The sequence below is a fragment of the Fonsecaea erecta genome, assembly GCF_001651985.1.
Source record: "Fonsecaea erecta strain CBS 125763 chromosome Unknown Scaff14, whole genome shotgun sequence".
Lineage (NCBI taxonomy): Eukaryota > Fungi > Ascomycota > Eurotiomycetes > Chaetothyriales > Herpotrichiellaceae > Fonsecaea > Fonsecaea erecta.
Genome location: NW_017387257.1, coordinates 580860 through 592085, shown reverse-complemented (window position 1 = coordinate 592085; position 11226 = coordinate 580860). Strand labels below are relative to the sequence as shown.

The 11226-nt window shown below is 52.0% G+C and overlaps 4 protein-coding genes across 4 annotated transcripts; 2 read left to right on the top strand and 2 right to left on the bottom strand.

Moving 5' to 3' along the window:
- Positions 1 to 177: 177 nt before the first annotated feature.
- On the top strand, positions 178 to 2883 carry AYL99_11539 (hypothetical protein; the record flags this gene model as incomplete). Its single annotated transcript, XM_018843045.1, has 5 exons — positions 178 to 728; positions 783 to 1302; positions 1353 to 1844; positions 1893 to 2138; positions 2194 to 2883. The coding sequence occupies 5 exons, from the start codon at positions 178 to 180 to the stop codon at positions 2881 to 2883; spliced, it is 2499 nt and encodes an 832-aa protein (XP_018687805.1).
- A 417-nt stretch (positions 2884 to 3300) lies between these two features.
- AYL99_11538 (hypothetical protein) lies at positions 3301 to 4525 on the top strand (the record flags this gene model as incomplete). The annotated part of the gene is made up of 3 exons (XM_018843044.1): positions 3301 to 3416; positions 3522 to 3834; positions 3911 to 4525. The coding sequence occupies 3 exons, from the start codon at positions 3301 to 3303 to the stop codon at positions 4523 to 4525; spliced, it is 1044 nt and encodes a 347-aa protein (XP_018687804.1).
- A 1351-nt stretch (positions 4526 to 5876) lies between these two features.
- On the bottom strand, positions 5877 to 7740 carry AYL99_11537 (hypothetical protein; the record flags this gene model as incomplete). Its single annotated transcript, XM_018843043.1, has 5 exons — positions 5877 to 6224; positions 6284 to 6390; positions 6461 to 7291; positions 7339 to 7500; positions 7548 to 7740. 5 exons carry the CDS (start codon positions 7738 to 7740, stop codon positions 5877 to 5879), a joined length of 1641 nt encoding a protein of 546 aa, XP_018687803.1.
- Positions 7741 to 9170: 1430 nt separating this feature from the next.
- On the bottom strand, positions 9171 to 9781 carry AYL99_11536 (hypothetical protein; the record flags this gene model as incomplete). The annotated part of the gene is made up of 2 exons (XM_018843042.1): positions 9171 to 9367; positions 9475 to 9781. The coding sequence occupies 2 exons, from the start codon at positions 9779 to 9781 to the stop codon at positions 9171 to 9173; spliced, it is 504 nt and encodes a 167-aa protein (XP_018687802.1).
- Positions 9782 to 11226: the final 1445 nt, after the last annotated feature.

Sequence of the window (11226 nt, the reverse complement as noted above, 5' to 3'; positions counted from 1 at the left end):
CTTCCCACTCCCCACGCCATAACCGACTTGTGGCGGACTTCGATCCCCGTCCTTCTGTCCCTTCCTCCCGGACAGGTATGTCCTTACTCGTGGGGTGAATGCCAGTTGACCGCCACTGCACGAGATCGCACGTTTTCCCTCAGGGTTCAAAGCGCAAGTTTGTTTTGACGGCCAAGAATGACGTCTGGCAATAGCGAAGATCCGGACATGGGTGGTGCGAACGGAGATAGCGAACATTCTACAGGGGCGGCGAACGATGCTATTCCTCGACCGAAGAGAATTGCTTGCATATTATGCCGGAAAAGAAAATTAAAATGCGACTCAAACAAACCCAGCTGTGGGACATGTTCGCGTCTGAATCACCATTGCGAATACTCTGAAGAACGGAAGAAGAGCGGCCCTAAGAGAGGCTATGTCAAACTTTTGGAGGCACGACTCAAACAGGTTGAGAACTTGCTGGAGACAAGAGATGCGACGAGCGAGCCCGCAGCCCGTCCGTCTCAGCCGACAACGGCAGCAGCGGACTCGTTTGCGCCGATGCCGCCTCTGGATATCCCCGATGTTCTCGATAGCTCCATGTCCGGAATGATGGCAGACAGCAGGTTTCCTGATCCAAGCCTGGTCGGGATGCCGGATTACAGCATGAACTCCAACGACGATTTCTCCTGGGAGATGATAGGGCTTGGTCTTGAGGAAGCATTGCCGTCCAGGGAGACGATAGATGAGATGTATGGCTGACCTTGACTCCGGCCTCCAAGGTTTTCCGTTGCTAACTGCTCCAGGAATGAGATATATTTCGAGAAAATCCATCCCTCCTTGCCCATGATCCACAAAGGCCGGTTTCTTGCTTCAATGGACCTCGCGCCTCATATGCGCCCAGCAGTGTGCCTGAGATATGCCATGTGGACCCACGCCTGTGCTATTACCTCAAAATATTCGGCTTACACCGAACACTTCTATGCAAGGGCTCGCAAGTACGCCGAGATGGACGAGATGAGGGGCCACGGTGAAGGAATGATCACCATTGCCCATTCGCAATGCTGGACGTTGCTTGCCTGTTACGAATTTCGAGTCATGTACTTCCCAAGGGCGTGGATGAGCATTGGAAGAGCCGCAAGACTGGCTCAAATGATGGGTCTGCATCGACAGGATCGTGTTGGTCTTGACGTGAAACAAACCTTACCGCCTCCTCGAGACTGGACAGATCGCGAAGAACGACGGCGAACCTTCTGGATGGCATATTGTCAAGACAGATATGCCAGCATTGGGACTGGGTGGCCAATGGTCATTGATGAGAGAGACGTAGGGACACCGCACATGTCGATGTCAGGAAGCTGATGAATCTTGCACAGATCCTAACGAATCTACCCGCTAGCGAAGAGGCCTTTAACAAGTGCCAACCCGAGCCGACGCTGCAATTGTCCGACATCTTGAACGGAGATGGGGCGTCGTCGCTCTCTTCATTTGGTGGTGTCATTCTTTTGTCGACAATATTTGGGAGGAACCTGACTCACCTTCATCGACCGTCGGAACAAGACAACGATCATGATTTAAATGGCGCGTTCTGGAAACGTCATCGATCTTTGGACAACATCCTTCTCAATACATCTTTGTCCCTGCCTCCGCCTCTCCGCCTCCCAGCAGGTCTCAATGATCCGAACACCGTCTTCCTCAACATGAATGTCCATACAGCTACTATCTGTCTGCATCAAGCAGCCATTTTTAAAGCCGACAAAAATCGACTTCCAGCTCAGATCAGTGCTGAATCCAAACGTCGCTGTATTGTTGCAGCGGACCAAATCACGAACATTATGAAAATGATCAGTCATATGGACATGTCGATGGTATGTTAGGGAGCACGTTGATGCTGTTCGGTTGCTAAATGGTGCCAGATGAATCCTTTCCTTGCTTTCTGTCTCTACGTCGCTTCGCGAGTGTTTGTGCAATATCTCAAATCGAGACGAGAAGATGCTGCAGTCAAATCCTCCTTGCACTTTCTTCTTGCCGCGATGCAAGTCCTGAAAACCAAGAATCCGCTCACTGAGTCATTCTTGGTGCAGCTCGATGTTGATCTTGAAGGCAGTGGTCTGGATATCCCTACCAGCTATTCGCGATGGAAATTTGGGCACCGCCCACCAGTCAGTCTGCTCATGATTCTGGGAGAGGCGGGCTAAAGTGCTAACTCGAATATAGGGTGAAAGTCCTGCCAACACAGATGCCCTGAAATGTTCCCCACTTTTCGAAATACGAGAGACCCAAGGTCAGGAAATGACCGGAGCAGCCCAAGGGATCAGTACAAAGGGAGTGCATCCTCCCTGGCCCGGCGATGGCAGTGTCCCTGCAGAGACTAGCAGCTATCCAAGTTTGTATGCGTCGGAAGGTTTTGGCACCAGCGTGCAAATGCTGCAGAAGAACCCGTCCACAAGCGACGGTTTGGATAATGGTTATGGCTTTCCCATCCACTCCGTTGGAGCTGACACTTCACCTGACACTTCGCACAACGATGGGACCGGTTCACGGTCGCATTCTGGCCACCCAACGCCTTCATCCCTCTCGAATCCAAACTCGTCGCATACGTCCTACACTTCGCCTCCGAACCAGTCCAGCAGCAGCGGAAACACCGCGGGCAGTGGCCAGGGGCAACCATCACCGGGATATGCCTTTTCAGCTGGCAATCACTCTTCCTGGAATATGAACATTCCAACTCAAGCGGCACAGGATACGCCACCGCAGCAAATTGGTATGAACTTCAGCTCCACCGGAATGACACCAGGTCCGACAGGCCTGACACCTATACCCGACTCCCTTTGGTCGACGGAAGGCGTGCCTGAGGGGAATGAATGGATGTTTTCGTGGGCCGGTTCAACTCCCCAGCCACAATGACCTTGGCCTCGTGAGTATCGGGCGCCCGCCTCCGATATAATATCTACGACTTATGGTAGCAAAAACTTGTGGAAAATGTGATACCCAGGAGTTAGGAGGAGAAATCCCAGCTCTTTATCTCTTTGACATAGTGAACTCAACATGAAGATTCAGGCTTCAAGCAAGAGCAGATCGCTTATATTGCAACCTACTGATCTGTTGTTTTGTGCACGTGCTTTTGAAGTCGCAGCGGATAGTTGAGTACATATAATATAACAGCAACGAGGTGAGAAATCTCGTGACCTCCCTTTTGGGGAAAGAAAGCAAACCCCCACAGACTGCGTCGCGAAGTTTTGACTATCTGCGAGCCCGTAATTTGTTCCATGTTTCCTTATCCACCGACCCTCTCTTCACAGATATACTGAGCTCTCTGGTGGTATGGCGCCCGTGAGCCAGCGCAAGCACCTCGGGCGCGACAAGTTCGGGGCTCAGTTCAGCTTGCTCAAGACCCAACAGTACGCCGACCCGGCCACTCGAACAGCCACCCCGACCATGTACGTACGCACCCGCCGTTTGCATCGAACAGTGCCATCATGCACCGAAGAATTCCCATTTTCCAACATGTCGGCTGATTGATGAACCCTTGCCTTTTGTTCAAGCCATCGTACCATCTCGTGGAATGCCTCGGGCGGGCTGATCGCCACGGGCGCCAACGACAAGACCATCCGTATATGGAACCCCGAGCGCACCAGTCCTCGAAGCCAGATCGAGCTGAGGGGTCACGGGCACGCCGTGGAAAAGGTCCTGTTCAACCCCGTCCGAGAATTCGAGCTGGCGAGCTGTGCCTCGGACGGCTCGGTGCGGTTCTGGGATACCCGGACGAAAGCCTGCGTCAGTAAACTCGACGTGGGCGGCGAGCCTTTTACGCTGAGTTGGAGTGCGGACGGAAGCGTGCTGTTGGCGGGGACGAAGGTGCGTGGAAATAAATCCTCGAGGAAGAACTTTGGGAGAATACTGGAGAGCTGAGACTATCTTTGCTGCCACACAGGGCGACGTCCTCATCCCCATCTCAACCGCGATTCCCTCCTCTCCACATGTCCTCTCGCGCCACAAGCAGAACCAACAAACCAACCAGACCACGTTCTCGAATGCATATCCGCCCTCTGATCTGTTGATAACGCAAGGCGACGGCTCTGTCAAGATCCTCGACTATCCCTCCTTCACGGTCCTGCACACCATTTCCGCTCATACATCCTCCTGTACCGCCATCTCCTACTGCCCCAACGGCAAATACGTCGCCGTCGGTGGCTCAGACGCCATGATCTCTCTGTGGGACACGACGGACTGGGTGTGCCGACGGACCGTGTCTAACACCAGCTCCGGCGCCATCAAGGGCCTGAGTTGGTCATGGGACGGTCGGTACCTCGTTGGCGCGAGCGAAGAGATGGGATCTGGCGGGGGCGAGGGTTTGAGCTCCGGCTTTGACATATACCATGCCGAGACGGGCGACGTCGTACACACGATTGCCACAGGCACAAGTGGAATCCCGGCGGTTGAGTGGCACCCCAACCGCTATTGGCTGGCCTACACTCAGATCGAGGAGACTCGGCAAGGGAAGTCGAGTCTGAAAATAGTCGGAGCAGCTGGCGGGCCCTCGATTTGACAGACATTTTCACCACCGGCAGGGCTTTTTGTTGGTCGAATCGAGACTATCAGGCGAAGCCTGATACAGGCGAGATCTGCTATCCCGTCCGCGAGGGAAAATCGTGTCCGGTCCCGGTCCAGAGAACTTGGGTGCGCGAGCAGCCGCTGCCTAGCCGCGTAGCATGAAGAACTCCTTTCCCGGATTCCCAGAAACCTCTGTCCGTGCGACCCCGTCACGCAGCAGAACCAGCATCCTCCAAATATCTGGTTGCGAGGCACATGGCAAGTGCAAGCTGTACTGTGTACGGGCCCGAGTTCCAGACGCTGAGCTCTTTGTAATCTATATCTTCTGTGTTGCCAGCAATGCCGGCCCCTGTCACAATTACAATGGTCAGGATGAAGCTATCCTGTCAGGTATCTGCTGAACGAGTGATCCGGGGTTCGGTATCGACTTGATCGTCAATCACAATCGACAATCAGTCGCTCTAGGTTTGGCGGATTTCATGTGATGGTCCCAAAATCCGATCGTCTTGGATACTACACCAGCTCCATTTTCGATCTGGGACGGCACAAATCTCACATAAAGAAGCGATATCAAACTCCTACTCCATCATGGCAAGCGACTACAGAACTGCGATCTTTCATACCTTTGGTGCAATGTACATGAAGATACTAGCTGAATACGAATCAATTTGCACTCGAATTCCTACTCCAGCTCTCCCTCTTGCTATGGGTCTGATGGGTCGCTGGCCGGACGGACAATCAATCAATCCTTCACGCACTCACTCACAGACCAGTTTCTTCCTCGCACTGACGCTTTCCTCAAGACCGCGTGCTGTCTTTGCTTGTATGAGGCGAGTCAGGGCAAAAGGGGATTTGGACTTGACGATGATCGAAGGCTTCGACGGCTCTAAGCCCGAGGCGAGGAAGCGCTGGCTGGGCCCTTCCTGGATCATCGATGGCGAGTGAGTGTGAGAGAGAAACCTTTTTTTCTTGCTATTTGGCGGAAGACTTTCAGGTAATAATAATATACGTCAAGACACAGGCAATCTCTGAGCGAGGAATTGGGGGAGGTCCTTGTAATTAACAAGCTGATTAGGACCACTTGGACCCATCTAGATGCTAAGAATTTATCAGTTATTAGTCGTGAGTCCAAATAGAAGGATAGGGTCGACTTCGTCCGAGCTGCAACGCTGGCAGGCATGATCATTTCCGCCCTGGTAGGCTTGAGTCTGTTCGACAAGGTTGACAAGGTCGCTTTGACGGAAGCGACACGGAGACCTAACATATCTGATTTGCATGTGTTCAAACGATCTTGGATTTCATCAGCTTTCTATGTATTCCGCCCCTAGACGTAGCCCAGTACTCAATCAAGTCCATGAGGCCATACTTTGCCCGTAGTAGTTCGGCGTCCGTGGCCCCTCACTCTGGATCAGATATCCCAAGGCACACGCCTCAAATCCCACTTTTGGTTGACCTGCGTAGAACGCATCATATTCGGCATCCAGCGCATCAACGAGATTGTTGACGCTGCCTTCAGGATGAAGAACCTTCCATGGTTGTGTGCACTGATTGGCTTTACAGGATTTTAAAACCATGAGAAGGGCATCGAGACGGGCTTGGACTTGAGAAAGGGGTCGATTTAAGGGCTGGGCCAGTGGAGTGGCGTCTAACGAAGCGTTTGGGCCCAGGAGATTATTCATCTGTGAAGGATCACGCTGCGGGATTGTCAGTGGATATCGACTCCAGGCGAAGAGGAACAGAGAGAAGGACGTACCGTCATGTCATATAACTCATGTTCATTTGTGCACCAGACTGTGTATTGCAGGTTGTAATTGTCGGTAACGATACGCATCGATTTATAGGTGTTATTGGAAAATTGAGCTGAATGGCCATGTCAGCAATGCTCTCTTGGGCATCTGGGTGGCATCCATTTCAGTCGAGGAAGGCTTACTGAAGCTTCCATTGACTCCCTGTAGCCCAAAGGCCCCTTCAAACCCGCCTCTTCCCCAATACTCGACCATGGCATGATCTTGAGTGGGAGCATAACGACGATGTTGCTGGGCATTTTCGGTGACAGGCATGGGTGACCCATCGAAATCACTTCGTAGCGGAATTCCAGCCAATTGAAACAAAGTGGGAGCAATGTCCGTATGAGTTGTCACAAAATCGACAGTCGCGCCTTTGGATACGCTTGGCCCACGGATATAGAATGGAATATTGACGTCCTCCTCGTAAGCGCAGTACTTTCCTGGCTGCATGCGGTGATTGCCCATGTGATAGCCATTGTCGGTGGTATAGATAATGTAAGTATTATCAAGCAGACCGTACTGGGTCAGGCGGTCGACAATGGTCGGGATCATCTCATCGACAGCTTGCAAAGTCTGCAAACGCAAGCGATAGAAGTCATCAAAATAGTCGATCTGTGTGCTGTTGAGCTGGGGTAGGTGCGTGATCCAGCTTACACCACTGGGTTCATTGGGGTTAAAGTTGGGACTTCGTGGGATCTGGACACCCGGGAATAAATCCCGGTGACGGGTTGCTGGGATAGGTGGAAGGAAGCCCGGGATGGGTGTATTGGGATTGGAAATGGTCTGACAATGTGGTGCGATCGGTGCGACACCAAGGAAGAAAGGCATTCCTGCAGCGTGAGCCTGGTCGAGCATATTCAGAGCGTTTACGGCCACTTGATCTGTACTGTATTGACCGGGTGAATTCACAGGAGGATCTCTGTTGCTCTGGAATGTGGCATTGTAATAGTTGTAGGTTCCTGGGTCGATCAAGACTATAGACAGTCAATAACAACCCTCGGCAGACGGAATGTCAAGTTACAAGCTGTGCCGTTCCAGCCTGCAGGAAACGGGTTATTCCAGTTGGAAGTAGAGTGGGCATTCATGAGCTTCCCCGTGTAATAGGTGTTGTATCCTGCTTGCTGCAGCCAGACCGGGAGGTAGTTGTCGTTGAGGCCTTGCTGAACGAACTTGGGATAGCCGCCTGGAACAATTAGTGCCATAGCTTAATACCTTCGAGAACACACAGACCGTATGGAGGGACAATATCCGTGACGTTGGTATTATGCGCAAGCTTGCCAGTCAATAGCGAGACTCTCGAGGGGCAGCATACGGAGACCGTGCAGAAGTGGTTTTGGTAGGTAGTGCCCTCTTTTGCGATCAGATCCAGAACATTTGGCATGTATTGCATAGAATTGAGGTGTAGATCTTGGTCGTCAGTCATAATGAAGACAAAGTTCGGCTTCTGTGAAGACTCCATCCAGGTGCTCTTGACTTGGGTGTCAATGACTCCAGCAGAGCTACAGGACACCAAGGTTAGGATGAGCACGACGAGGAAGAGGCGGCAACACATTGGTGCTATGAGGTCGGGCGGCTGTAAGGATGCATGCACTATCGATACAAGGGACTCAAGCCAAAACAGAATCTTGTATATGAATGCCGAGGTGGAGAGTGTGGAAAAGGTGAGGCTGTCAGTCGCTGAAAGAGGGCGTCGGCTGTCAATACCAGGGGGCAGGTGCCAGACGATGTTGTAGCATGAGGCAGTGACGCAGTTGTCGCCAGCGTCAATACACTGGCTATGCATCGTTCCACAGCTTTAGCCAGCCACAATTTTAGCATGCATACTCTGTCTGTGGGCGAAGGAGCGTCCGATTCAGCAGGCATCTTGATGACAGTGGTGGAGCAGCTGTATCTCTACTGCTTGTGAAATGGAGGCGTCATAATATGCTTGAGGAGCTTTCTGGTTGTGTTCCTGCTGTGAGCGACTGATACGAACAATGTGGAAAGTTTGAGTGGCATTCTGACCGTGGAAACTGTAGTGAGAAAGAGTGACGAAGAAAAGATCTTATCCCTCGCGATGTCGAGACTCACTAGGCTCATTAATAGGCCTCGAGAGTAGCCGAGCTCGGGAATCCGGCTTAACTAAATTGCGGGGGAGCTCCCCGTAAGATCCCCTAGTAGCCCTAGTAGCCCTAGCTGGCCAGCGAGCCAGTCAGCTGTCTGGTTGGCCGGGCTGGGCACAGTGGCCCGTACCGAGCCTCCAATGCGGAGAACGCCAGCCGGTAGTGCCAAGGCCAGATCCAGATCGCATTGCCGATAAATATCAAAAACTCTGCCACGTCCTCCAGTCGAACAGGAGGATGTGGTGAGCGAAACCCCGGGTTCGCAGGGGTTTTTTGTCTTTTTTCTCCGCTGGAGGAGGATGATGAGGTAGGGAGGTCGGTGTTACCGACTGTATGCCCCTTGTACCCGTCTTTGTATCGTTCAGGAGGAGGAGGGTTGTCGACAACTCGTCGCCAGCACGCCTTCAAGCCGATGCTAGTTTGACCAGTGCTGGCGAGGAATTGTGCCAAGAATTCTGTCAGTATAGTACATATGTATCGATATTAATCAGAAGGGAAGGTTAGGCTACTTATACGCCAAGAGGTAAGTTTTCGAGGTGAAGGTGAAGTGATTATGACGATAAGGTGAATCGCACAAATCAGGTAATGTAGGTTTGGGGCGGCCTCCTATGGAAGCTAGTCTACTGCCGCAGAGTAGATTGGCTTGCTTGTTCATATCGCAGCTGCGAAACTGAATCTCGAAGGGAATATTGTGGTCTATTACCCACGCAAAACGTCGATCAAACCACCCGACTTTCGCCCACACATCCCATCAAACCGTGAATAATGTGTCCGCCACCTCGGCCTCGTCGACCCACTCCCTGGTTGTGCCGTCGGCCTGCTGCTCCGTCTTCTGTTTGGATCGGCTCGCGACGGCATATACCAGCTTGTCATTGCCCGCAGCGTCAAGCGTGAAGGTCGAATCCACCGTGCAAGTGTTGCGATCGTAAGCGGAGTCTTCGTCGCCAACTTGCAACTAGATAAGCGTGTTGAGAAGGTTGTCGAATTGAACATCTTCAGGGTGCCCGGCGGGCATATGGTCTGCGGCGATGGGTCAGCCAGATTAGTGGACAAACGGTAAACGACATCGCCTCCGGTTGACAATCCCAAAAGGTAGATCTGGTTCGAGTCGACAAACGAGGTGGCGTTGGAGCTTGCAGTGTATGAATGGTTCTCGGAAGCGTCCTTCGAGGTGAAAGGGGTTATCAGGTGCATGCGTATCATGAGCTTTTCAACCAGGACTTGAGCGGGTGGCGTAAAGTGTGTTTCCCAGATGTTGCCGTTGTATTTCCTACCGCCGGTTGTGTTGGCGAAACGGAGAGCAACGTTGCGAAACACGCTGGAGTCAATGAGCCACTGCCACAGTCCACGAGAGGAATCCATCTCAGCGAGCGACTCATGATGTTGTAGACTTCGGCGCCAAACAACACGGGCGCTCGCCACAGTCCATCCTTCTGTGAAAGAGGGCGGCCTACGACTCTCAATCTTGATGCAATTGGCTGGGATGAGTAGCTGTGGTGTGACCGCTGAAACCCAGGCTCTTGGAGCCACGGCGTACATGCATGAAGTAGCCACTTCCGTGTGGCCAGCTCAGCTGTGTCCATTTTCCTCCAGACGAAAAGCTCTTCTCGTTTGAGGAACTCCCCGTTGGACGTCCCGGGCATTTAAGACGACAGACCAAGAAGTCCCGTGGGTGGGAATCTGAAAGAGGGCGTGGGCTTGCTTGATTAGGCTGAGCTGAACTGTGTGAATGACAGGATTATATAGTCAGACAGTTCCCAGGACCCTGTAAATCTATCTTGTCCTCCATTGAGTCACAGCCGAACTTGAGCCAGTTCGCATGGTTCCTGAGGGCATCTCGCCAGTCGTGAAAAGTTGCGGGAGAGCCAATGTTAGCTGCCGACGATGGTGTCGAGGACACTAAGCAGGCAGACTGCAAAGATCACCAAGAGGTGATACTGCCCGTTTTTGACTTGGCTGTACATTGGATGATCCCGCTCTCCTGGTCTGCTATCGTCAATCATCGACTCTGTGATTGCTCTCTATTGGAATACCAGTTGGTCCCCGGTCCGATGATTAGGACACATTCCCATTGCTCGACCTGGTGATTCATTTCTTCGAGCATATACTTCAAACGGAAAACCAGCTGCCTTTGAGAGTCTCAGTAACAGTGGCAGAATCCTTCGCTTTCATGCTCATGTGGGCTGACGCTTCTGACGCCTGAACGACGTCGGCCATAGAATTGAAAGTGCCATGCCAGCAGCCTTGCATCAGTTGGCCCAGTGGTAGATTTGTGATATCTGGAAATTGGTGTTCTTCATATAGTTGTTCGACCAAGTGGGACCGATTATCGGATGCCTCGAATTCGTGGTATGGGTGTCTGCCTGTCAGGTTTTGATCGTCGATAACTATACCACTAATAGCAGGAGCCATGCTCTCCACTATCAATACAATACTGGCACCTCCGAAGTCAATCAGTTTTAGGCAATCGGAACCCATCAAGACCGTCGGGCCACAGGCTCTCGTCAGTATCATATTGTAGCATCCAACATCAGCATGGACAATGCCCTGTTCGTGCGCGTATCGTATACCCTCTGTAGCCTGCCTTAACCAGCGAAGCTTCCTATGCAATGGGATCTTGTCCGAATTCGATCTTTGATACTTTTCGCGAAGGGGCCGCCCTCGTTCCAGAATTATAGATCCATCTTTAAGACTACCCAGATAGCTCGCAATATTCGGATGTGAGCTGAGACGTATATATGCTTGGCGTTCACGCTCAGCATCCCTCTCTTTCCCTTTAAAGTAATGTTTTATAACTCTTTTCTCGT